The following is a 22,738-nucleotide window of genomic DNA, read 5'->3' as shown; positions in this document are numbered from 1 at the left end:
ACCCAGGGGACCGTGCGTGGGTGCTCGTCCCACAGACAGGGCAGCGGGTGCTGGATCCTGCGCAGAGTGGGCAGGGCTGTGAAGGGGTGTAACCCCCAAATCCAGGCAGTGAGGTGGGTGGTGGGGTGGGTGCATGATCCCCTCTTCACCCACGCCAGGTTTAACCACAGCAGCATCCAGTGTGCAGGCAGGACCACGCTGGGATGGAGTGGGAGCCGGCAGCCAAAGGCACTGGCTGTCCTGAGTGGGTGGAAGACAGAAGCACCAGTCAGGAAGCACTGGTCTGACAAACACCACCAGTAAAGGCGACCGCGGTGCCCAGCCTCTCCCAGCACAACGGGGCTGTGAGCTTGGAGAGGGGCGAGCAACCACCAGCCTGGCCACAGCTCAGCTGGCCCCAAGGGGAAAGGAGCTGAGCAGGACCTCCCCCCGCCTCCCCCTCGCCCCAGATCCGCACCCCTGGGGCTGGGGTGGGCGCTCGTGCCCCAAGAGACCCCCATGGCCTGGGCAATGGGGCACTGGGGGGCTGCTGGCATCGGGGGCTGTTTTGGGACCATGTGTGTGTGTCCCTCAGGGAGTTACACTGGGAAGCAGCCAGGCTCGGCTGGAGGTCCCTGGGGTGGCTGAGGGTCCCCTGCCTCACCCTGCGGCTCCACATCCCGGGATGAAGGGCACAGGACGGAAACACCCCAGGCCCACGATGAGCAAACATCTGGTGGCCCCCCGGGCCAAGCCAAGGCCTCTCTGGGGGGGGAAAGGCCAGAGCAGCGCGGTCACACGCTCCCTGCCAAGAGGAAACAGATGCCGCCAGCCCAGCCCAGGCATTTCCCGTCCCCATGCTGGCGGGGGGGGGGCTGCAGGTAGCAGAGGCTGGGGGAGCACATCCTGCCTCAGCCCTGCCTCCCCACACCGCAGGGTGAGCCAGCACCCCCACCACAGGCTGTCCCTCCCGAGCTGCAGGAGGTGGGGGGGCTCAACCCCACCCTCTGACCCCACAAAAAGCAGCTCCTGCCCCTCCCAGCTCAGCCCTGACCCACCCCATGCCCCCAACCCACAGGACCAGGTGGAAGCAAACTGCTCCAGGGAGGGATGAAGACCCCAGCCCAGAGAAGGGGGTGGTGGGTGCCACAGAGGCAGAGCCCCCCCTCTTCCCCAAGGGCCATGAAGGGGCCAGGAAGGGCTGTGGAAATCAGCACAGATTTATTGGTAAAACACAACCACCTCCAGCACAGCTGCACTGGGATGGACCCCAGCCCCACACACCGGTGCCAGCTCCCCCCTCCCTGGGCAGGGAGGTGCCTCAGAGCCCCCCCAGCCCTGCACGGCCGGGCGCTCATTGGGTGGCCGGCGGCTGCTTTCGCTGCTGCTCCAGGAGGGCTTGGAGCCGGTCAGCTCTCTGCACGGCCACCTGCAAGAGAGCACATGGAGAGAGGGAAGGAGGGAGGGAAGGAGGTGGGAGAGCTCACTGCACCCCAGGGAGGGGGGGCACGGGCAGCCAGCACCCCTCACTCACTTCATACTGCTTCCGCAGGCTGCTCACGCTCTCCTCCTTCCTCAGCACGGCTGTCTTCACCCTGAGCAGATGAACACACAGAGGCTGAGCATCCTTCCCCACACCCAGCCCCAAAACACCAAAGCACCAGGGGAGGGGGATTCCAGCACAGGGGGAGTGCAGCCCCTCTCCTCCCAGCCCACACGCTGCCACAAGCGGCAAAGCAGCAGCTCAGGGCTGGAGATGCTGTTACAGGCTGGAAGCAGCGCTGCTCCCTGGGTGAGTCGTCTCCAGGAAGAAGGGGACGTTAGCTCAGCGAGACTTAATTAATTAACAGGACCCCAGGGAGGGGGGCTGAGCTCCTTCCCCAGCCCCACGGCTCTCAGAGCAGCAGATGCTCCATGCTCCAACCTTGGCTGCAGGGGAAGGGGGGGACCCCTCGTTATCTCCCACCCAAGGGGTGACCCTGGCTCAGGGTGAGCTGGAGCCACATGGCAGGAGCCAGGAAAGCCAGTGAGCTCGGTCTGCTTGTACAACAGCCACTTGTGAGGTGAGGAGCGTGGTACAGACACCAACAGGAGTGACAGCCCTGCACCACACACAGCCCCACGTGGAAACAGCTCCAGCAGGAGATGATGCATTTCCCTTCCCGATTTTCCCTTCGTGTGTAAAATCCCTCCCCGTGGGCAGGCGCAGAGGGAAGAGGAGGCCTTACACTGGCACTGCCTGGTGCTGAGTCCAGCTCCCAGCACCAGATCCCCAGGGTACAGCCCCCTACACTTGCTGCAGGACAGATCTGAGGTGCTGCAGACGTGGTTACACCCATCACACACTACCCACAGCTGAACCCTCCAGGAGCTGCCAGAGCCCAGCTGGCTCGCAGTGCTCCTGCCACAGACCGTGGCTGGGGCTGTGCACCTCACAGTATGAGCCCCGATGCTGCTCCAGCTGCCGGTCCCTACGCTCACAACCGTCGGGCACGCACGGGAGCAGCCCTGGGCACGGGGTGACACGGAGCAGGAGGGAAGTCACAAGGACCAGAGGATTTATAACAGCTCCCACCACACACGACAGGCCAGTTCTGTGCCCGGGGCAGCCCAGCAGCCTCACCTCCTGTGAACCTCCTCCAGCTCCTTGTCCTTCTCCCGCAGGACCCTGTCCAGCTCCAGGCGCTGCAGGGCTCTCATCTCTGCCATCTCTGCCTTAAGCCTCTTGTTCTCCTCCTCTGTCCCCACCAACCTGTCAGCAAACTCCCGACGGATCACTTCTGCCAGGCTGCTCCGCTCCTGGGCCAGCTGGTCCCTCACCTGCCACCACAAGAGAGGTGACATCAGGGCGCTGATGGGCGCAAGGGGAGGGGGGCCGGCGCTGCTCCCCCACCCACCTTCTGCACGTCCTCCACCTCCTGCTCCTTGTGCCTCAGTAGGCCTTGCAGACGGATGCTCTCCCCTTCCAGCTCTGCCAGCCGCCCCTTCAGCTCGTTGCAGCGTTCCTGCAGCTTCCGCTCCGACCTCTCCAGCTCCTGGAGCTCCACTTCGTACTTGTCGCGGATTCTCTTAATCCTAATGGGAGGAAGGGAGGGAAGGGGGAGAGGAGGGGCAGCTGCAGGGATCAGGATGCAGCAGCAAAGGGGTTTTCTGCCCCATAGGACATCCCGGGCTGCTTCCTGGAGAGATGAACCTCCCCTCACCACCCAGCTGCTCCTTCCCATGCCCCACCAGCACCCAGAGAGACACACAGGGCTCAGGGCCAGGGCCCAGTTCGGGGGGTAGCTGGGGGTTCGCAGGGTGTCCCCTCCCTCTGCCCCCACCTGCTCTCTGCTGCCCTCTCACATTCCTCCTTGGCTGAGGACATGTCGGCTTCCAGGCGCTGGATCACCAGCTCAATCTCCTTGTCTCGCTCCTTCCTCACCTCCTCCCGCAGCTCCCGCTCCCGGGAGAGCAGCCAGGCTTCCTGGGGACAGAGAGGGGTGAACGATGCCTCAGTTTCCCTCAGAGCCTGAGAACAGCACCTTCAGAGGAGGCCAGCCCTCACCATTACCTCCTTCTTCATGTAGTTCACCTCCCAGGCCTGCTTCTCCATCTCCAGGCTCTCCTTCAGCACCTTCACTTCTGCCTGCAGAGAGACAGGATGACAGCTCAGCTCCAGCAGCCACAGCACCCCAGCACCCTCCCTGGCAAGGGTACAGGGCTTGGCAGTGCCAGGATGTGTCCCCACAGCCGCACACGGGGACCAGACCCCTCACACCAGGAGGTGATGGGGAAGAACCCAGACCTGGTGCCGCCTCTCCTGCTCCTCCTTCTCCTTGGCGTACTCCTCCTTCAGCGCCCTGGTGACGGCCGAGCTGCTGGCCTCCAGCTGCCGCCGCAGCTCCTCCACCTCCGCTCGCTGCCTGCCCACACACACCGCAGCTCCCAGCGCCCGCACCGGCCCGGATGAGCCATCCCTTCCTCAGCCCCCTCTTCCTCCCCGGAGCCCCAGACCAGGGAAACCTTCTGGCTGCTCTGGAGCTGGGGCTGCCTCCATCCCTCTCACCTGGCCGCTTGCTGGCTGAGCCGCTCCTTCTCCTCGGCCACCTCCGCGTAGAGACGACGTCGCTGCTGCTGCAGCGCCTGCTCCTCCTGCTCCAGCTGCTGCTCACACCTGGGGGGCACAGCAGCCTCAGGGACATCCTGCATCCTGGCATCACCCACTTCCCCATCCCAACCCATTCCAGTCCAGTGGCTGGTCCAGCTCTGAAGGACACCCCAGGTTCACCGGCATCTCCCACCTCAGGCTGGTAGAGAGAATGGGGATGCTCCCCATGGATATCACCTGCTGGGAGGATTTGGGAACCCAGCAGCATGGGGGTGCTGGGCACCACCCCCAAGCCTCCCCAGGGCGAGGACGCACCGCTGCCGGGCCAGCTCCCTCTCCCGCTGGCTCTGCTCCTCCTTCTCGCGCTCCAGCAGCCCCCGCAGCTCCTCTGCCTGCCGGCCGTAGCGCCGGGCAGCCCGCTCGTCCGACTGCAGCAGCTCCGCCTCGTGCAGCATCTTCAGCTTCCGGATGTCCTGCCGGTGCTTGGCAATGAGCTTCTGGATCTCCGGCTCCAGGCCTGGGGCAGCGGGAAGGAGAGGTACCAACCTGGCCTTGGGGATGCCCAGGCCCCCAGTACCAGTGTCCTTGGTGAGGAGGGAGATGGGGGAAGGTGAGGGGGGAAGGCGAGGGGGGAAGGCGGGGAAGGCGAGGGGGGAAGGAGAGGAAGGAGAAGGGGGAAGGAGAGGAAGGAGAAGGGGGAAGGAGAGGAAGGAGAAGGGGGAAAGGAGAGGAAGGAGAAGGGGGAAAGGAGAGGAAGGAGAAGGGGGAAAGGAGAGGAAGGAGAAGGGGGAAAGGAGAGGAAGGAGAAGGGGGAAAGGAGAGGAAGGAGAAGGGGGAAAGGAGAGGAAGGAGAAGGGGGAAAGGAGAGGAAGGAGAAGGGGGAAGGAGAGGAAGGAGAAGGGGGAAGGAGAGGAAGGAGAAGGGGGAAAGGAGAGGAAGGAGAAGGGGGAAAGGAGAGGAAGGAGAAGGGGGAAAGGAGAGGAAGGAGAAGGGGGAAAGGAGAGGAAGGAGAAGGGGGAAAGGAGAGGAAGGAGAAGGGGGAAAGGAGAGGAAGGAGAAGGGGGAAAGGAGAGGAAGGAGAAGGGGGAAAGGAGAGGAAGGAGAAGGGGGAAAGGAGAGGAAGGAGAAGGGGGAAAGGAGAGGAAGGAGAAGGGGGAAAGGAGAGGAAGGAGAAGGGGGAAAGGAGAGGAAGGAGAAGGGGGAAAGGAGAGGAAGGAGAAGGGGGAAAGGAGAGGAAGGAGAAGGGGGAAAGGAGAGGAAGGAGAAGGGGGAAAGGAGAGGAAGGAGAAGGGGGAAAGGAGAGGAAGGAGAAGGGGGAAAGGAGAGGAAGGAGAAGGGGGAAAGGAGAGGAAGGAGAAGGGGGAAGGAGAGGAAGGAGAAGGGGGAAGGAGAGGAAGGGGGAAGGACCCAAGTGTGCATGGGTTCTGGCTCCCCAGCAACTGCCTCTGCCAAGCACAGGGAGCAGAGACCACCCCACTGAGCAGCTCTTCCCTGTGCTGAGCAGCTCTTCCCCGTTCCACCAGCAGCTCCTGCAGGCACAACCCCTCTCCTTGGACATGACCACCCCCCCCACCTGTACCTTTCACTGTGATCTCTTTGATCTTCTTGGTTTTCTCATCCATCCACTTCTCCCGCCTGATCTTCTCGGACGCGCTCATCAGCTCCTTCAGCTTCTTAATTTCCTGTTTGGGAACAACCAGGAAAGTTTCACAGACCAACCAGGGGAGAGACACCCCCCACCACCACCACCACCACACCCCCAGCAAGCCTGGGAGCCCGGCCATGGAGGAGGAAGGTGCAGGCAAGAGCAGGCAGCCTGAGCCCTGGCCGTGTGCGTTCTCCCACCCCGGAGAAGCGGCTGCTCCCTTCCCAGTGCCCACTCCTCTCTCCTGCAGACCCAGGGTGCAGCTCTCTGGAGAGTTGGCTGAGCCAGGAGAGCTACTGCAGGGAGAGGGAACCAGTCTGTCCGTCAGCACACCGTGTTTCCTTCTCCAGCCTCCCCTCTCCCCAGCTCAGGAGCCTCTCCATCAGGACAGACAGACAGACAAGCGCAGCTCCCACAGCCACTGCACACCGAGCTCCTGCAGCACCCCAAAACTCTCCGAAGGACTCAGAGGCTGCACAGTGGGTGCAGCTGTTGCCCTCTCTTCCTCCTCTGCCTTTACTTCCCCAGCTCTGCTCTGGCACAAAGGAGCTGGGAATAGCAGAGGGCTGTGGGATGGGATTTCAGGGGGAAAGGAAGGCAGGAGAAGGGGGAGAGGATGACAGGGACAGCCTGAAGGCATGAGGCCTGGGGAGGTGGGTGAAGGGGATCCCTTACGGATCGGGGAGTCCCCGGCCCTGCGGAGCTGGAGCCGGCAAGGCACAAAAACCCAAGGGAAAAGAGGAAAAGCAAAGAGCACATTTACCTCACAAAAGGGGCCCAAAGTGCGCCAGACCTAGGGAGAAAGAAAGGAGGGGAGGGAGAGAGAAGGGGGGTGGCGAGGGAGAGGGGGAGAGGGGTGGGTGGGCGAAACCAAAGGTCCAGCCATGGGCAGGGGTCCCGCTGGAGCGGCGGCAGGCTCAGCCGCGGCGGTTACACTGATACACTGAGGGTCCAGCAGTGACCACAGTGCTGGGATGAGGGCAGAGCCAGGCCTGCCAGGGAGCAGGAAGGCGGTGGGGAAGCCACACTGGGGACGTGGGGATGCCCACGGGGATGAGGGAGCAGCAGCTGAAAGGGCAGAGCTGGAGCTCGGCAGGGGCTGGGATGGCGGAGGGGCCGCAGAGTGGATGCTGAAGGCTGCCAGGTCATTCCCAGTGCTGCGAGAGGGGAGGCAGGGATGGGGGGGCATCTCCTCTGCCCTGCCAGGTCTCTCCCTGGGAAGGGTTCTCCAGCCAGTACTGTGCTGTCTCCACCACAGAATCATGGAATCATAGAATGCTCTGGGTTGGAAGGGACTCCAAGGAGCAGAGATCCATCCTCTCAGCAGGAGCCACCAGCCAGCTCCCCCCATAAAATCCCTCTGTGGGTTTGGGTGCTGCTCAGGGAACCAGCCCAGAGCGACCCAGGGAGGTCGGCTGTCATTGCCTACACACTTCCTACACCCCATGGTCCTTTATCATTCCCATCCCTGATGGGCTCCATGCCCACCTCTGCTCCCACAAGGGTGCTGGAGGTCACCCAGCTGGGAAGGATCCGGCCACGGGCACAAATTCACCTCTGGCACCAGGTTTGTGCCAGTGCCGGCTGGGAGAGCTCAGACCACAGCAGAGTGAGTGGGAAGGGTCTTCCCAGACAGAGTCCCTGGGTGCTGGCACCACTTCCCAGCCTGTCCCATGCACCCAGCTCTGGGCAGCAGAGGACAGCAGCTCTCAGGGAGCCAGGGCAAAGCTCCATGGGTGACACAGAGCATCCATGCAGGGAGAAGGGCTCCCCACAACAACCAGGACCCTCAGAGGGGACAAAATCCCTTCAGCTCTGGGCAGGGGGCCCATTTGAGTGAAACCAACCACATCGGGCTGCAGGACCAGCTCCCTGCCCCCCTTCCATCCCCATCCCCTCACCAGCTCATGCTGCTCCTGCATCTGGGTGATCTTCTTGCCGTACTTCTGGTCCACCTGCTTCAGCTCAGCCACCACAGCCTCACACTTCTCGTTCAGCACCTTCTTGTCCTCAATGAGCTGAGCAGGGGGAGGAAGAAGAGGCGTCAGGCAGGGTACAGCAACCCATGGCTGCAGCTGGGGCCAGGACGGGAGGTTACCTGGTCGATGAAGGCCAGGTGCCTCTGGATAGCCGCCTCATACTGCTCCCTCTGGAGCTTCAGCTGGTGGCTGAGCTCCTCCTCAGTCTGCCTGACGTGCTGGACAGTCAGTTCCCTCTGCTGAGCCTTGGGAATGCCAGGGAAAGCGGGGGGAGAAAGAGCCATGAGACATTTAGGAGGGAGATGTTACACCAGCCCGGCGCGTGCGCAGGGATAACGACCGAACCGGGATGGAACAAGGAGGGACAGAGCTACAGCAAAGTCCCCAGTGCCCAAACATCCAGGAAGAGCACCCAAAGTCCTGTGGGATGCGGAAGAGTCCAGCCCAGAAGCCCCAGGGGCTCCCATGCTAACCAGGTGCCTGGGACTCTGCAGAAGGGGGCAGCAAGGAGGCCCTGCAGACCCTTCCCATGCTAGGAGTGACCCCGGCACACCCGGCAGCCTCCAGCACACTGGCTGCTTCACACGAGCTGCTGACAGTACAGGTGGGAATGCTGCTTGCTGAACCTGTTTCCAGGCTCTGCAAGCTGCTGCCCCCAAGGAACATCCTCTTGTTTCCTCTGAGGGGTCTCAGGCTTTGGTTGCCCCCCTCCCCAAAAGCCAGAGCAGGGGCTGACGCACCAGGGCGGTCTGCAGCAGGCTGATGGCTCGCTTCTTCTCCTCCACCTCCAGCTTCAGCCTCACCATGGAGCTGGTGACCTCAGTGGCAACAGCCGATGCCTGCTCCAAGTGAGCCAGCTCCTCTTCCAAGAGGAGACCCTGCAATGAGTGGGGGGAGGGAAACAGAATTAAAAGGTGGTGGGGGTCTCCTGGAAGCAGGACGAGGAGAGGAGGGACCCTTCTCACCTCCCGCTGCGTGGCCGAGGTGGATGACCTGGGCCTCTCCTGTTCAGACTTCTCCATCTCATCCAGGAAACTGATGATGCTTTGGAGCTTGGCCTCCGAGAGCAGCGCCCCGTCCTCGGGGACCCCCGGGGAGTGGTTCAGCTTCCCAAACTTCTCCAAGTTATCAGCAGTCAGGGAATTGGAGCTGGGTTCCTGCTGGGCAGACAGCGGTGATGGAAAGCTGGATCCAGGGGAAGGCTTAGGACAAGACATCAGCTCTTCTCCATCACCAGAGCCCAGTCCTCCCACTGTACCCCAGTACCCAGCCATATTCCCTGTGCTCACCCCACTCCCACCACATTCCCCACAGAGTTTCACTCCTCCTTGCCTCCAACACTGCCTTCAAAGCCCTCCCAGCAGTGATCCAGCTGCATTCCTGGCTCTCCACCACCCCAGCAGCGCTGGGAGAAGGCATGCAAGGGGAAACCCACTCTCCCCAGTCGCTGCCCTCCCCTTACCCCATCAACCCAGGCATATCTGTCCTTCTTGAAGAGCTTCGGTGGCGGCAGCAGCTCTGGCTCTTCCTCCAGGAGCCTGAGCGTGTCCAGCAGCTCACTGAGCGTGGCCTTGGACGGAGCTCGGCTGACAGCGGTCACCACCGTCTCCAGATCCTCGCCACCCGTCTCTCTGGAGCTCACGTCCTACACGGGGGAGGGTAGGAAGACGTTTCCTTGCAGGAAAACCAGTTTGCCAGATCTCCCCCAGAAGCCCACGGCGGCTCCAAAGCCACCTGGGAGCCAGGAGCACCACAAGGCCAAGCCAGACCCACCTGCAGCACGTCCTCCATCCCAGCATCCCGCGGGGATGCGGAGCCCAGGCCCACAAGGCCGCTTTCCGCCGGCTCCGCGGCGACCGCGTGGAAATCGGCCTCTGCAGGGACCAGGCCGCTCTCAGGGCCCCGCAGCGAGCGGCGGCTCCCCAGAGCGAGCACAGCCCCCAGTTCCCCCCTTCCCCCTTCTTCCCCCTCAGGCCCAAAAGCCTGGGAGACCCGTGGAAGGGGCTCACCGGCGTTGTTGGCTTTGGCGACGCTGCTGGCGGGGCTGGCGCTCCTCGTGGGAGCGGGTTTGCCAGGCTTCTTCTTCGCTCCCCTTCTGCTCCCCTTCGCCAGCCCAAGCTCCTCTTCCGACGAGCGCTCGGCACCCGGAGCCTCTGGGGCCCTTTTCTGGTGCAGCTCCTGGAAGGATAAGGGAAACCATCATGCTCGGCACCCGGTGTGTTCCCACACCACGCCACGGGACAGTGAGGGGCCTGGGAAGCAGAAGCAGCCCCTATGCCTGCTGCTGGAGCAGGAATAAGGGTTCCCTCAGGAAAGGGAAAGCACAGTGGCAGCGGCTCCGCTCCAGAGGCCTCGCCAGGCCCTTTGCTGACACCCCTCACACACACACCTGCTGCCCCAAAATGATTCCAGGGAGAATCCAAATTGAAACTGGGGCTTTTCAAGCACCCACCGGCTCTGCTGAAGCCAACACACAGCTCCCTGCAGCCAGGCCCAGCCATGCCCGGGGGCTGCAATGGGGGTGAAGACAGTGAGGTGCTTCAGCCCACCCAGCAGTGACCCTACTCCTGAGTGGGATCCCCTCCCTGGGGTTCTCTCATCCTTGGCTGCTCTAATGAGCTGTGGCTGCAGTGTCCCTGTCTCCACACTGTCACCCTTTCCCTGAGAGCCAGACTGAAACCGGCACCATATTTGGAAGCTCCGACTGAGCTTGGCAGGAGCAGGGTGGGAAACCCCCCTGTGGCACAGGGATCGCTCCTTTCCCAGGCCTGGCTCCAACTTGGCCAAAACCCCGGTGACGTGGAGGAGAAGGCCCCTCGCCTCCTCACACGCCGCCCATGCTGCTGCCACCGCTGGCCTGGCCTTGCTCAGGCCTCCATGCCCTCGTCCCTACCTGCATGGCGGCTCGGCGGGCCAGGCGGGCCTTCTCCTCTCGGATCTTCCGGCGTTCCTCGTCCTTCTTCTCGTGCAAATCCAGGACGTTCCCTTCCTCCCCCTGCCGCTGCCTTTCCTTCCAGAGAGGAGGGTCAAAGGCATCACCAAGAGCTCCCCAGCACCCGCCACACGCTGCGGCCGAGTGGGAAAGGCCGCGCTGCCCTGGAGCTCACCCCATATCCAGGCTTTCCACCCCCAAACCCTCCTTTCCACCCCCAAACCCTCCTTTCCACCCCCAAACCCTCCCACCCGTGCCTCAGAAAGGCTCCACTTCAGAGCAGCTTATCCTCAATGCATTCATTAGTCACCTTAGGCTGAAAACACCGAGGAGACAAGGCCTAAAACCAGCCTCCCACACGCAGAGGCCGCGGCACTTTTCGTTAGTGAGATAAATAATTAAGCAGGAGGAAGCACAAATAGCAGCAGACGACTCGCCGCTCCCTAACGAGCTGAGGGAATCGCTACGAGCCGTGACAGGGCATCCCTCCTCCAGCTGAGTGTCCAAGGCAGCAAGAACTGAGCAGGATTTGTGCTGCTGCCAGCTTGCAGCCGGAGGATGGAGCCGCGCTGCGCCGTAGTGGGCACTCCCAGCCTCAATTCCCCCTCCCCAAACCAAACCCTGGCTATCCCCCTCCCTGGCTGGTGCATCTCCATGGGGGTAGGATGCTCCCCGGCTCTCCGGGCTGGCTGGATGCGATGCCACAGGCTCCCTCATCTCCAACAACTCAGGTCTGGGGACTAAAAGGACCTCAAATTCCCCCCAGGGTTTGCTGCAGACGGGACTCACCTCCCTTTTGGAAGCCAGCAGGCGCCCCAGAGCCGCCGTCGCCGCCCTGTGCCGCTGCGCGTGGCGTCGGTACCAGCGCTGGATGGTGACGGCAGCCAGGTTTACCTGCTGGATGAACCTGTGGGGGGAAGGGGGGGTCAGCACGGTGCTGACTCCTCCTGGGGCACAGGCTGCTCCCCCATGGTGCCGGGACCCCTCGCAGCCCAACTCAGTGAGGCCTGGGCTGGCTTTTGGAGTGGAAGGAACTAGTGCCTTGGGTGAGGAAGGTGAAAATGAGGGTGGAGAGGGGCCTTGCCTGAATTTGGAAGCCCAGGGGAGAGAAACAAACCAGCCCCAGCTCCCCTGGAGTTCAACCCTCCACCCAGCACCGTCCTCCTGCCTCTTCCCATGGGGCACCAGCTCTGCCTCACCTCTCTGCCTCCTCCTCAGTCACCTCCTTCCTCCGGGACAGGCCACTGTTGTTCTTGCGGGTCACGATGTTGTTGCTGGAGAAATTCTTCTGGGACTTGACCAAGCTGCTGCTTTCCCCATCCTCATTCGAGGTCGCTTTGACAACGTTGCTATGGCGGGAAACGAAGTGGCTTGGTGCCATCCTGCCCTGTCCCATGCCACAGGAGCCGGCACAGCCTCTGAGCCTGGATCTCCCCATATGGATCATCTCCCCACATGGATCATCTCCCCACATGGATCATCTCCCCACACGTACTTGAGGGAGCTGGGTGCCTGGTTGGAGCTCTTGGGTGCTGGGCCCTTGTCAGCGGTGGAGTAGTTGTTGTGCACCATGGTGGTGACGCAGTTGCCCATCGCGCCCTTGTTGCTCCTGTTGCGGAGGGAAGATGCAGGGGTTGGATGCCCAAGGATGGCATGAGCCACACCACGGCCCCACAGCAGCCCCCAGCCTGACTGTGACCATCCCGAGCATCCCCCAGGGCAACCCCTGACCCAACTGTGACCATCCCGAGCATCCCCCAGGACAAACCCTGACCCAACTGTGACCATCCCGAGCATCCCCCAAGGCAACCCCTGACCCAACTGTGACCATCCCGAGCATCCCCCAGGGAAACCCCTGACCCAACTGTGACCATCCCGAGCATCCCCCAGGGCAACCCCTGACCCAACTGTGACCATCCCAAGCATCCCCCAGGGCAACCCCTGACCCAACTGTGACCATCCCGAGCATCCCCCAGGGCAACCCCTGACCCAACTGTGACCATCCCGAGCATCCCCCAGGGCGAGGAGCAAGCGATGCTCGCTGGGTCTCTAGAGCTCACTCCTGGGTGTCCATTCCCTGACAGGCAGACAGATGGACAGAGCCTGAGCAGACCCACAGCCTGGCCCTGAAGGGTTCAGCTCTGCCCTGTCCCCTTCCCTGGAACATGAGCAGCCGCTCTCACACACCCACTGAGCTCCCAGGCAGCTTCCAGCCCAGCTCTCTGCACCGGCCACGAGTCACAGCAGAGCCCTGGCACACAGAACTCTGCGTGGTTCCTCCCAACACCAGACGGGCTCTGGTTCAGCACCACCCCTCCTACCTGTTGTTGGCAGTGAAGTTGGCTGCCAGGAGCACCGAGGCTTCTTTCCTCCTCATCCCCGCCGGCAGCTCCACGCCGCGGGAGCCGGGGCCGCCCAGGAACGCTCGCGGCTGGTCGTCCTGTCATGGAGTCAACAAACCCACGTCCTCAACCACCACCCTCCTCCTCCACCAGTTGCTTCTCCTCATCCCCCCTCCCCAAATCCTCAGCCAGAAGCCAGGCATACACCGGTGATGGGCTGAAAGGACCGGATAACCGTGTCGGCCACCTGGACCATGCCAGGCACAGGCAGAGCATCCCAGTGAGCTGCACCCCCTCCCGCCCTCCTGCTCCTCCAGCAGAGCTGGGCAGAGCTGTCAGCCCACCCCAAGGTGCCACCATCCTCACCAAAACATTCCAGGTGGTTTTCTTTTCCGGGGGAGCTTTGCTCAGACTCGCTGGTTTCTTCCTTCCCCCAGCACCGCTCTCAAAGAGGGCCAGGAATTCTCCTGTGGGCTCCAAGCTTCAGCCCAAACCCAGGGCCAAGGGAGAGGAGGAGAGAAGAGATGTCCTGGAGTTAATACCGTGCATGGACAAGCAGTGACACAGTGGTGACAGGATGGTAAAGGGATGGGCACGGGGGAACACAGGGAACCCCGACACAGACACGGCCCTGGGGAGTCAGCAGAGACAGGGGGAGAACAGCCTTCTCTGAACACAGCCCGGCTACAGCGTGAAGGGTCCTGGAGGAGCTGCTGGCCTGGCCCTTGGATTTCATCCGAGTGTCTTTGGGGGCAGAGGCTTCCCAGCCCCATAACACACTCCACTTCCCTGGATCCTACTCAAGTGCCCTCCCCTCCGAAAGGAGCCGAATGGAAAGCCAGGCCTTGAGGCCAGCCCCTAACTCCGTAACGGAGCTGTGTGCATGGCCCTGAGAGGCTCCAGTTCCCACAGAGGACCAGAGGGGTGGGTGGGCTTCCCACAGCCCCATCCACAGGATGGATGGATGGACAGATGGACACGGCTGGCCAGGGCCACACCTGCGCGCGCTGTTCACCCGCTGGTTGACCTGGGTGGTGCTGTTGGATCTCCGGAGGTTGTTCATCGCCCGGGATCCAGCATCTTCCTGCAGAGGAGGAGGAGGAGAGAGCTGAATTCAGCAGCCTGGGCAGGCTGGTGTGACCCTTCCACACAGCCCCTGGCTCCTCACAGCCTCCCTGGCTCCCGTGCAGCTGGACTTCAGCTGCATGAGCCCCTCTGTGCATGTCAAGGAGCCGAGACCTCACTGAGGACACCCAGATTTGGGGAGCGAGCACGGCACCACAGCGCCCAGGGCTCTGGGAAGGGGAACCAGAAGGGGAAGCGGGACCCTCTGGTGCTGGACAGCCAGGACCACAGCCCCACAGTGGGATGGACACCCAGAACTCACCGGAGCGTTCCTCTTGGGTTTACCATCGGCGGTGACCGAGATGGAGCGCGCCACGTGCTTGGCGGCGGAGGCGCTGCTCGGGCGCCGCGACACCGGCGCGGGGAGGCCGGTGAGGATGAGCTCCAGGCTGCCGGTGCCCTGGCAGGAGGAGCTGCTGCGGGTGCTCTTCATGCCGGAGCAGGGCGAAGGAGCCTGGGGAGCACAGCGCTGGCGGTGGAGGGAAGGCAGGGAGAGCGCAGCCAGCCTCGTGTGATGCGGGAACGCCGCACGCTGCTCCTGCGAACGCCAGCACACAGACATGGAAGTTTCTGGATGGGATGAGGCACCTTCCCCCCCCCCGTGTCCCCACGTGTGGAACAGTGCCGGACACGAGGCCTGGAGCGGCTCCGGGCAGCTCCCAGCTCTGGCAGCCCAGGGACCAGAGGAAGTGGCTCCTGGGGGATCCTTCCCCTGCCTCTGCCGAGGAGCAGCGTGGGATCGGCTGGGTCCATCCATGAGGAGAACCGAGTGAGCTCCCCGCATCCCTCCCTGCATCCCAGTAGCATCCCCCTCAGCATCTCACACCGCGCCCCCTCCTGCATCCCTCTCAGCATCCCCCCCCATATCCCACACTGCATCCCCCTCCTGCATCCCTCTCAGCATCCCCCCCCATATCCCACACCGCACCCCCTCCTGCATCCCCCTCAGCATCCCCCCCCATATCCCACATCGTGCCTCCTCCTGCATCCCCCTCCTGCATCCTGCGTCAGCATCCCCCCCCATATCCCACACCGTGCCCCCTCCTGCATCCCCCCCCATATCTCACACCACACCCCCTCCTGCATCCCCCTCAGCATCCCCCCCCATATCCCACACCGCGCCCCTCCTGCATCCCCCTCAGCATCCCTCCAGCGTTTCCCCCCGCAGCATCCCCTCCTGCATCCCTCCGCCCGGAGCCCCGAGCCGAGTCCCGCCGCAGCCCCGGGACCGGTTTCACGGGCCTCAGCCCCAGCACGCAGCGGGCTCCCAGGGCAACGGGCCGAGACCCACCCAAACAGCCCCGACACCCCCGGCAGGGGCCCGGGCCCGAGCAGCACCCCCTCAGCTGCCGGGACAGCCCGGAGCGCCGGCGGGGGGACGGACCCGGTGAGGGGCTCGGCGCCGCGGGCCTGGGGGCGGCCTGGGGGGGGGTCCCGCACCCCCGGGAGCGGCAGCGCCGGGGACAAGGCCGGCCGAGCCTCGGCCGGGCCTTACCCGAGCTCCCGCCCCCGCGGGGTCGGGGTCCCGGTGCCGGTCCCGGTCCCGCCGCCCCCCCCACCAGTCCCGACCCGCGCCCGCTCGCGCGCAGCCTACCGCCGCCACGCGCCACGCCCCGCCTCGGTCATTGGGCGGGGAGAGGGGAGGAGTCAGCCAATGGGGAGGGGCGGGGCGGAGAGCTGAGCGGGGATAGGGCGAAGGCTTGGAGGGGTGGGAGGGGAGAGGGGGCGTGGCCGGAGTTGGGAAGGGGCGGGGCCGGTAAGGGGCGGGGCTTAGGTGGGGTGCTGGTGGGGCCATGGGAGCTGGGGGACTGGGGGATGCTGTAGGGCCGGGCAAGCTATGGGGGGCTGTGGGGCTGGGTGAGGCCGGGCAGACTATGGGGGGCTGTGGGGCTGGGTGGGCTGTGTGAGGCCGGGCAAGCTATGGGGGGCTGTGGGGTCAGGCAAGCTATGGGGGGCTGTGGGGTCGGGCAAGCTATGGGGGGCTGTGGGGTCAGGCAAGCTATGGGGGGTTGTGGGGCTGGGCAAGCTATGGGGGGCTGTGGGGTCAGGCAAGCTATGGGGGGCTGCAGGGCTGGGCAGGCTATGGGGGGTTGTGGGGCCGGGCAGGCTATGGGGCACTGTGGGGCTGGCTCCAGACGACACAGGAAGAAGTCACAAGTCTCAGACCAGAGCATGGGGTTTATTGGTGGGTCCCGGCCCCACCAGCCAGTGCCTTCCCCCACCCCAGCCCCACAACTGCCAGAGGCAGAGGGACCCCTCCCCATGAGCCCCCACGGCCGAGGGAGTCCCCACGCCACCCCCAGCCCAGCCCAGCCGAGCGAGGGGGAGTGGGGGAGTTTGGTGACCCCTGCCTGGGCCCCCTGGCAGCTCCCTTCCCTCCCTGCTGTGGGGCAGAGCAGCTCCCAGGGTGCTGGGGGGAAACCGAGGGGAGCAGGACTCCTGTCCCCATCCTGGGACCGACTGGCTGCCGGCAGAGGAGCCCCCGGGGGGCCCATGGCACGACAGGAGGGAGGGCAAAGCCCCTGCAGGCCCCTGGGAGCAGCTACACGTTGAGAAAGGCAAAGGCCGAGGGCTGCCCGCTGCCCTCTGTGTCAGTCTGTCCATCCTGGCACTGGGCCGGCAGCAGCAGCTCTGCTGGTGGGGACTCGGGGCACAGCACCGCGCTGGGACGGGCCACCAGCTCCATGCCCGCGAAGAGGGACAGGCTGGGGGATGGCACAGGGACACCGGGCATGTCCCCTGGCAGCCTGCTCACCGCCTCCCCCTCGCAGGGACAGGCTGGCACTGCAGCACCGGGCTGCCCGTGGGGCTCCGCTTCCAGCCCCGGCTCCTCACTGGCTGCCACGGCCCCTGGGAGTGGGGCTGCGCTGAGGGGGGTGAGGATGCTCTCGCCTGCCAGGGGCGGGATGTCGGTCAGCAGGTCCCCGGTGCACGGGGCTGAGCCCACGGTGAGGTCCGAGGGGTCCGAGTCTGGGTGGGTGGGCTGCAGGGGGGGCTGGGCTCTGCAGAGAGCCTCCAACTGCCGCAGGATCTGGGGGGCAGAGCGGGATGAGGGGACTGAGCAGCCTCGGGAAGGGGCCCAGCCCTGATTCCCTGTCCCAGGCAGAGACACGGTCCTGGGGAGCAGCCCTGGGTGTCCCCCCGAGGCTCAGCCTCGTCTCCTGGGAGAGGCAGATGGGATCCCACAGGACATGCTGGGAACCAGTGCCAGGAAGGGACATGGGGACGTGCCAGGAGTCACCTTGGTTGCTCGGTTGGCGACGGGGCCGGGGCTGCCCTGGCCAAGCCGCTGCAGGCGCTGCTGTGTCCCGGCAAAGATCTGATCCGCTGAGAGCAGGTCGGAGCAGGCCAGGGAGGAGATGGCACACATGGATCTCTGCAGGGAGGAGGGAATGGCTGAGCAGGACAGGCACCCAAATGACACCCCAGGGGGGAGCAGCACGGCGGGGGCACGTGCCAGGGGCACGGCCAGGCTGCCCGGCGCTCACCATGCGGACGCTGTCGCTGGGGTCTTCCAGTGCCCGGCTGAGCAGCTCCAGCACCACCTCACAGTTCAGCAGCCCGCACCTGGAGGAGGGGAGGGGGTTACAGACACAGGCAGCACCCCAGGAGTGGGCAGCCCCCCTGCCTGGCAGCGTCTCAGCCCTGGAGCTGCAGGCCAAGGGGGTGAGAAGGGTTTGGGCCACCCCACGGCACTGCCCACCCAATCCCACAACACCCACAGCCCCCAGGAGCACCCACCCACGGTACTTACTCCTTGAGGAAGTGTTGTGCTTCCTCCCTGGTGAGGAAGACTCTGGCACCGCGGGTCAGCGCCGACACCAGCCCGACCTCCCGCACGCAGTCACCGAGGCTGTCAGCATCCACCCTGCCCAGGGAGACGCCGTGGTGGGGCCAGGGCCGGCCCTGCTCCCTCCTGGGGTCCCAGGCCAGAGCCCCCACCCACGGCTCTGCCTCTGCCTGGGCTGGGAGGCCAAACCTGGCAGGAGGAATCCAGCCCGGCAGCGCCAGGAGACTCCAAGTAACAGCATGGGAAAGGAGTGCAATGTTCCCAGAGATGAAGGTCAAAGTCCCAGGGGAAGGGGAGCCCCCCCAACACCCCCAGCTCACCTCTCAGCCGCGTGGCTCAGCTCCCGGCTGGCCCCGGAGTGGCTGTCGCTGCCGGATTTGCTGCAGGAGTCGGAGGTGCGGCTCCTGCCGTTGCCCTGCGAGGAGTCCTGGGAGCTGTGCCCGCTGTCCGCCTCCTCCCAGCCACCCCCAGCCAGCCCCGGCTGGTGGCTCACTGCAGGGACAGCAGCAGTGAGGTGCTGACCCCAAAACCCACCCCAGACCCTCACAGGGACCCCCCACCACCACCACCACCCGGCCCCCACCAAAGCCCGGCAGCCGCCCACCCCAGGAGGGACCTACCTCGGGTGCTGTGCGCTGCGGTGACCGCTGGCGGCTTCACAGCCCCAGGGGGGCTGGGGGTGGGCGAGGGGGCTCTCACGGGCTGGTAGGCGTCCTCGTGCAGCTCCCCGCGGCGCGGGTGCGGCCCCTCCCCGCCGGGCAGCACGGCCTGGGCCACGGCCTCGGCCGCTCGCTGGATGGTGCTGAGCAGCGCTTCCCCCGTCGAGGCTGGGCACAGATTGGGGTGGCAGGAGGTTCCTGGGGAGCCCAGCCCAGCCCTCCAGGTACCCACCACCGGTCATGGGGACCCCCCCCCAGCAGAGAGGAGCGGCCAACAGGGTCTGTGGGACCTCTGGCTGGACACAAATGGGGTGAGGAATAACCTGGGAGCTACTGGAACAGGCCCCAGGGGCACAAACTGGCCTCCCACCTTGTGCTGGGGGGGTCCCAGCAGAGCCCCCCACCACAGCCGTGACACCAGCCCCAGCACCCACCAGATGGGGAAGGGGAAAGGGGAGAGTGGCACAGGGGAAGGGGCACAGCACAAGCCACCCAGAAACACCCGCTGAGAGAGATGGCAACGAGCTGAGGGGAGTCTGGATGCTGGGAGCCTGGTTTAACCCCAGGCAGGACCCCCGGGGCTGTGGCATCGTGGGGCACAGGCAGAGGGGTGCTGAGGAAGGGGCAGCCCCAGGCAAGGGCACAGCCCAGGACTCACCAGAGCTGCTCTTCTCACTGCTGAAGCCAAATCCCTGCAAGGAGCCACAGGGGCTGGGGCTGGAGCCCATGCCTGGGGGGCACAAGCCAGTTCAGAGGGAGCAAAGGCATTTGGGGTCACCCTCCACCACCGTTCCTCCCCCTTGGAGGCACTGGGAAGAGCCTGAGGCAGCTGGGAGGAGCTGGGAGTGGAGTCCCACTGCTCCCCCAGGCAGGCTGCTCCCTCCAACACCGAACCCCATGGCCACACTTACCAGCAGGAGGCAGGGGCCGGGCAGGCAGCGCAACAGGCTGCGGGAGCGGCGCATCCGAAAAGAGAACACTGGCCAAGTCCTGCCAGGGGTGTGGGCAGAGAGATGGGGAGCATTGGGCAGCCCAATGGGGTCCCAAAGTAGGGCTGGGGTTGGGAGAGCTGCCCTGCTGCTGCAGGCAGAGCCTGAGCAGCCCCAGGTATGGGGCTGGGGGGGGGGTCAGGGACAGCACTCACCTGCGCAGCCGTCCGGACCTTCTGGTTCAAGCTGTTGCCATGGAGGGGGTCTGGGGGCCCAGCAAACACTGCAAGGCAGGAGGTCAGCAGGGCTGGGGGGCAGCCTGGCTCCCAGGCTTGAGGCAGGACCCCGGCCTTGACCACTGCTCAGCATCCAGAGGGGCTGAACCGCTCTGAGCTCGGCTCCACAGCCAGGCCAGGGTGGTTTCCCTGCTGTCCCACCCCAGCTCCCCCAAGCCTCCCCCCGTTACCTGCAGCCTCCCGGATGAAGCAGGCGTTCCTCTTCAGCTGCAGAACGAACTGGGGGGAGCCCTGGGCACAGGCGTGCAGCAGGATCTTCAGCACCTGAGGACAGGGAGCCCGGGGGGGGGGGTGGGAGCAGGGGTGGGGGGAAAGCGAGGAGGCCAAGTCACGGCTGCCCCACCGACCCCCAGCCCATCAGCCCGGCCTCGGGGCTCCTCCACCCTGACCCACCTTCAGCTTGACGTGGCCGGAGCTGCTCTGCAGGCGGCGCAGCAGGTACTCCAGCAGGCACTGGCTGCTGCCGGGCGACTCGCGGGAGATCTCTGGGCGGGGGTTAGGGACCCTGCACCCCGAATAGACACCCCCATCCCCCACCCCGGCCCTCCCTCCCCCAGCGCCTCCCACCGACCCCTCCTCACCCCTCCCAGGGCCCCCCCCCCCGAAGGATACCGGCGATCTCCTCCAGCAGGTACCCGGGGCAGGGGGAGGCGTCGTCGGCCGTGCCCCGCAGCAGCGCCGGCAGCTGGAGGGGAGATGGGGCGGCCTGAGAGGAGCCGGGCCCGGGCCCGCCGTCCCCTCCCGGCGCCGGTGGGGCCGGAACGCGGCGCGGACGTCACGGCCCCGCCACAAGTGACATCACGGCGGTGACATCAGAGCGGAGGGGGGAGGCTGGGGGGGTCTAGGGGAGGGTGGGGGAAGGGGACGGGATCGCGGCAGGAGAAGCGGCCCCGCAGCCCGCGCCCCGCGGCCCCCGGCCCCGCCCGGCCCGTACCCGGCCCAGGAAACTCAGCCGGTCTCTCAGCGGCGCCGCCATGACAGTCCCGGCGCCAGCCCTGCCCGGCCTCATGCCTCCGCCCCCTGGAGCGCGCCGCTGACCAATGAGAGACAGAGGCGCCGCCGCTCATCCAATCATCGGTGAGAGAGGGCGGGGCTCCTGGCGGAAGTGGCTCAAAGGATTGACGCCGGCGGCAAAAGGGCGGGAGACGGGTAGTAAACAACCGGCATCCCCGCCAATCAGAGGTGCCCGCGGCGGACGACCAATCAGGAAGGGCTCGGGGGGCTGGATGCCGAGCGTGACCAATCAACGCCTTCAGCAGGCCCACTTGAGAGGGTTGAGGGGCGGGCCTTGCACCACCACCCAATCAAAGATCCGATCTTGCTTTGATTGGCGAGCCTGGAAGGCGGGCGTTCAGCCACACCCAATAGGAGGGCGCGCCACTTTGACGAGCGGGGCGGGCGACCAATCGCGGTTAACCCACTATGGCGGCGCCCAGGCCGTGAGGAGAAGGAGGCGGCGGCGGCGGCGGCAGCAGCGATGTCGGGTCGGGGCGTGTGGCTGCGGGCGCGGGCGCGGCTGCGGCGCTTCCCCGCGCTGCTGGCGGGCTGCGGGGAGCAGGTGGGGCGGCCGCGGGCGGCAGCGGGGCGGGGCGGGGGGAGCGGGGAGGGGGTGGGGGGGATGAGCCCGGCACCCGGCTCCCGCTTCCCTCCCTCCCGCAGGCGGCTGCCTACGGCCGGTGCGTGGCGGCGGCGGCGGGCGGGACGGCGGAGCTGCGGCGGGACGCGTGTCTGGAGGAGTTCCGGGCGCTGCAGGACTGCTTCGCCCGGGCGGTACGGGCCGGGGAAGGGAGGCGGCTCCGGGGGTCCCCGGCTCGGCCTGGCCTGACCCGACCCGCGGCTCTTCGCAGGCCAAAGCGGCGCCCAAGTGACCGGCGGGGCTCGGAGAACCGGAACCAACGGGGTTCGGGGCGGCCCCAGCAGCAGCTCCCTCGGCGGGGCGGGCGGGGGAAGGGGCAGCATCGCCCCGCTCCTCCCCCCCGCCCCCCACCCCGCCCCGAAGCCGGGACAGCGGATCCCAAGGGAAGGACGGAATCCCCTGCACCGGGCGGGGCTCCCCCAGCTCCGGTGTTCGCATCTAATTTAAGTAATAATCATAATAAACCCCCTCGAGTCGAGGTGCGGATGCTCCAGCTGGTTTATTGATGAGCTCAGCCCTGCCCCGGGCGCTGCTCCCGCTCAGCCCGGGACGAGCGGGTGATGAACCCACTTGGGGCCGCAGCCAGAGCGTCTTTGGTCCTTGGCGCACACAAACAGCTCAGCGGCAGCAAGAAGGGGCAGGTCTGACCCCCCCCTCCCCCGCCCCAGGGCTGAGATCTGCCCTCGCCCAGCCCCTGGCAGGCTGGAGGGGGCAGGGCCAGCCCCTGCCCCGGCGGGATGTGTGTGCGGGATGGATGCGGAGCGGCTCCGGGGCTCCCGGCCCCGCGTTGTTTGTGCTTTAAGACAGCGGGATGGAGAAGCTCACTTGGACCGTGGGGGAGTCCTGAGGGTTAAGGCCGTGCCGGTCCCGGGGGGAGCACGGGTGGTCCTCCTGAAGAAGCTCACCCGAGCCCACAGCTCTGTGTCAGATGAAGACGACGTCCTTGGAGCAGCAGGGACACGTCCCAGGCAGGGAGCAGCCTCGAGTGACCAGAGTGACAGCCCCACGTGTCCGGTAACGACCTGTCCCTGCCTCTTAACGAGGTCCCATCAGACACAAAAACTCGCTGAGGCTGCTTTTACCAAAGACACTGTGAGATAGGGATATAAAAACCACCACAGTGATGAGGTCTGGAGGCTCCAGGCCAGGAACTTTGAGCCGTTCTGGGGAGAGCTTTGGGCTTTGGGATTTGATCTCTTACATTCGAGTCAGGATGTAAAACCCCAAAAACAAACAAACAAAACAACAAAGGGATGAATCACTGTCTGGGAGCCTGAGCTGAACCAGGGCTCTCACAGCAGCTCTTCCCTTCCTCACTCATAAAACACGTTTCCAG

At 65.3% G+C, this 22,738-nt stretch overlaps 3 protein-coding genes across 7 annotated transcripts; 1 reads left to right on the top strand and 2 right to left on the bottom strand.

The window, feature by feature from the left end:
* Positions 1–1,189: 1,189 nt before the first annotated feature.
* Positions 1,190–14,039, bottom strand: CEP131 (centrosomal protein 131). 5 transcript variants are annotated; one of them, XM_084273591.1, is made up of 25 exons: positions 13,966–14,039; positions 13,334–13,448; positions 12,947–13,065; positions 12,121–12,234; positions 11,825–11,974; positions 11,415–11,532; positions 10,587–10,703; positions 9,703–9,871; positions 9,467–9,567; positions 9,156–9,338; positions 8,659–8,850; positions 8,434–8,571; positions 7,813–7,938; positions 7,616–7,732; positions 6,478–6,507; positions 5,649–5,751; positions 4,385–4,586; positions 4,028–4,135; positions 3,767–3,884; positions 3,527–3,607; positions 3,303–3,445; positions 2,877–3,054; positions 2,603–2,799; positions 1,514–1,574; positions 1,190–1,408 (listed from the first exon to the last, which is right to left on the bottom strand). In XM_084273591.1, exons 1-25 carry the CDS (start codon positions 14,028–14,030, stop codon positions 1,334–1,336), a joined length of 3,120 nt encoding a protein of 1,039 aa, XP_084129717.1. In that variant the 5' UTR covers positions 14,031–14,039; the 3' UTR covers positions 1,190–1,333. The 5 variants fall into 5 exon arrangements, with proteins under 5 accessions (XP_084129717.1, XP_084129719.1, XP_084129718.1 ...); XM_084273593.1 differs by having other exon boundaries at positions 2,895–3,054; XM_084273592.1 differs by having other exon boundaries at positions 3,533–3,607.
* Positions 14,040–16,272: 2,233 nt separating this feature from the next.
* Positions 16,273–20,744, bottom strand: TEPSIN (TEPSIN adaptor related protein complex 4 accessory protein). Its single transcript, XM_084273571.1, has 13 exons — positions 20,701–20,744; positions 20,379–20,451; positions 20,160–20,251; positions 19,937–20,030; positions 19,686–19,753; positions 19,453–19,531; positions 19,200–19,271; positions 18,503–18,709; positions 18,203–18,374; positions 17,847–17,960; positions 17,581–17,659; positions 17,334–17,468; positions 16,273–17,123 (listed from the first exon to the last, which is right to left on the bottom strand). Exons 1-13 carry the CDS (start codon positions 20,740–20,742, stop codon positions 16,635–16,637), a joined length of 1,716 nt encoding a protein of 571 aa, XP_084129697.1. The 5' UTR covers positions 20,743–20,744; the 3' UTR covers positions 16,273–16,634.
* Positions 20,745–21,192: 448 nt separating this feature from the next.
* Positions 21,193–21,880, top strand: NDUFAF8 (NADH:ubiquinone oxidoreductase complex assembly factor 8). Its single transcript, XM_084273500.1, has 3 exons — positions 21,193–21,324; positions 21,426–21,536; positions 21,614–21,880. Exons 1-3 carry the CDS (start codon positions 21,244–21,246, stop codon positions 21,632–21,634), a joined length of 213 nt encoding a protein of 70 aa, XP_084129626.1. The 5' UTR covers positions 21,193–21,243; the 3' UTR covers positions 21,635–21,880.
* Positions 21,881–22,738: the final 858 nt, after the last annotated feature.

Source organism: Gallinula chloropus (assembly GCF_964237585.1).
Source record: "Gallinula chloropus genome assembly, chromosome: 20".
NCBI classification, from domain to species: Eukaryota; Metazoa; Chordata; class Aves; order Gruiformes; family Rallidae; genus Gallinula; species Gallinula chloropus.
Note: the sequence above shows the minus strand (reverse complement) of the source record. Positions and strands in the feature narration are given on the sequence as shown.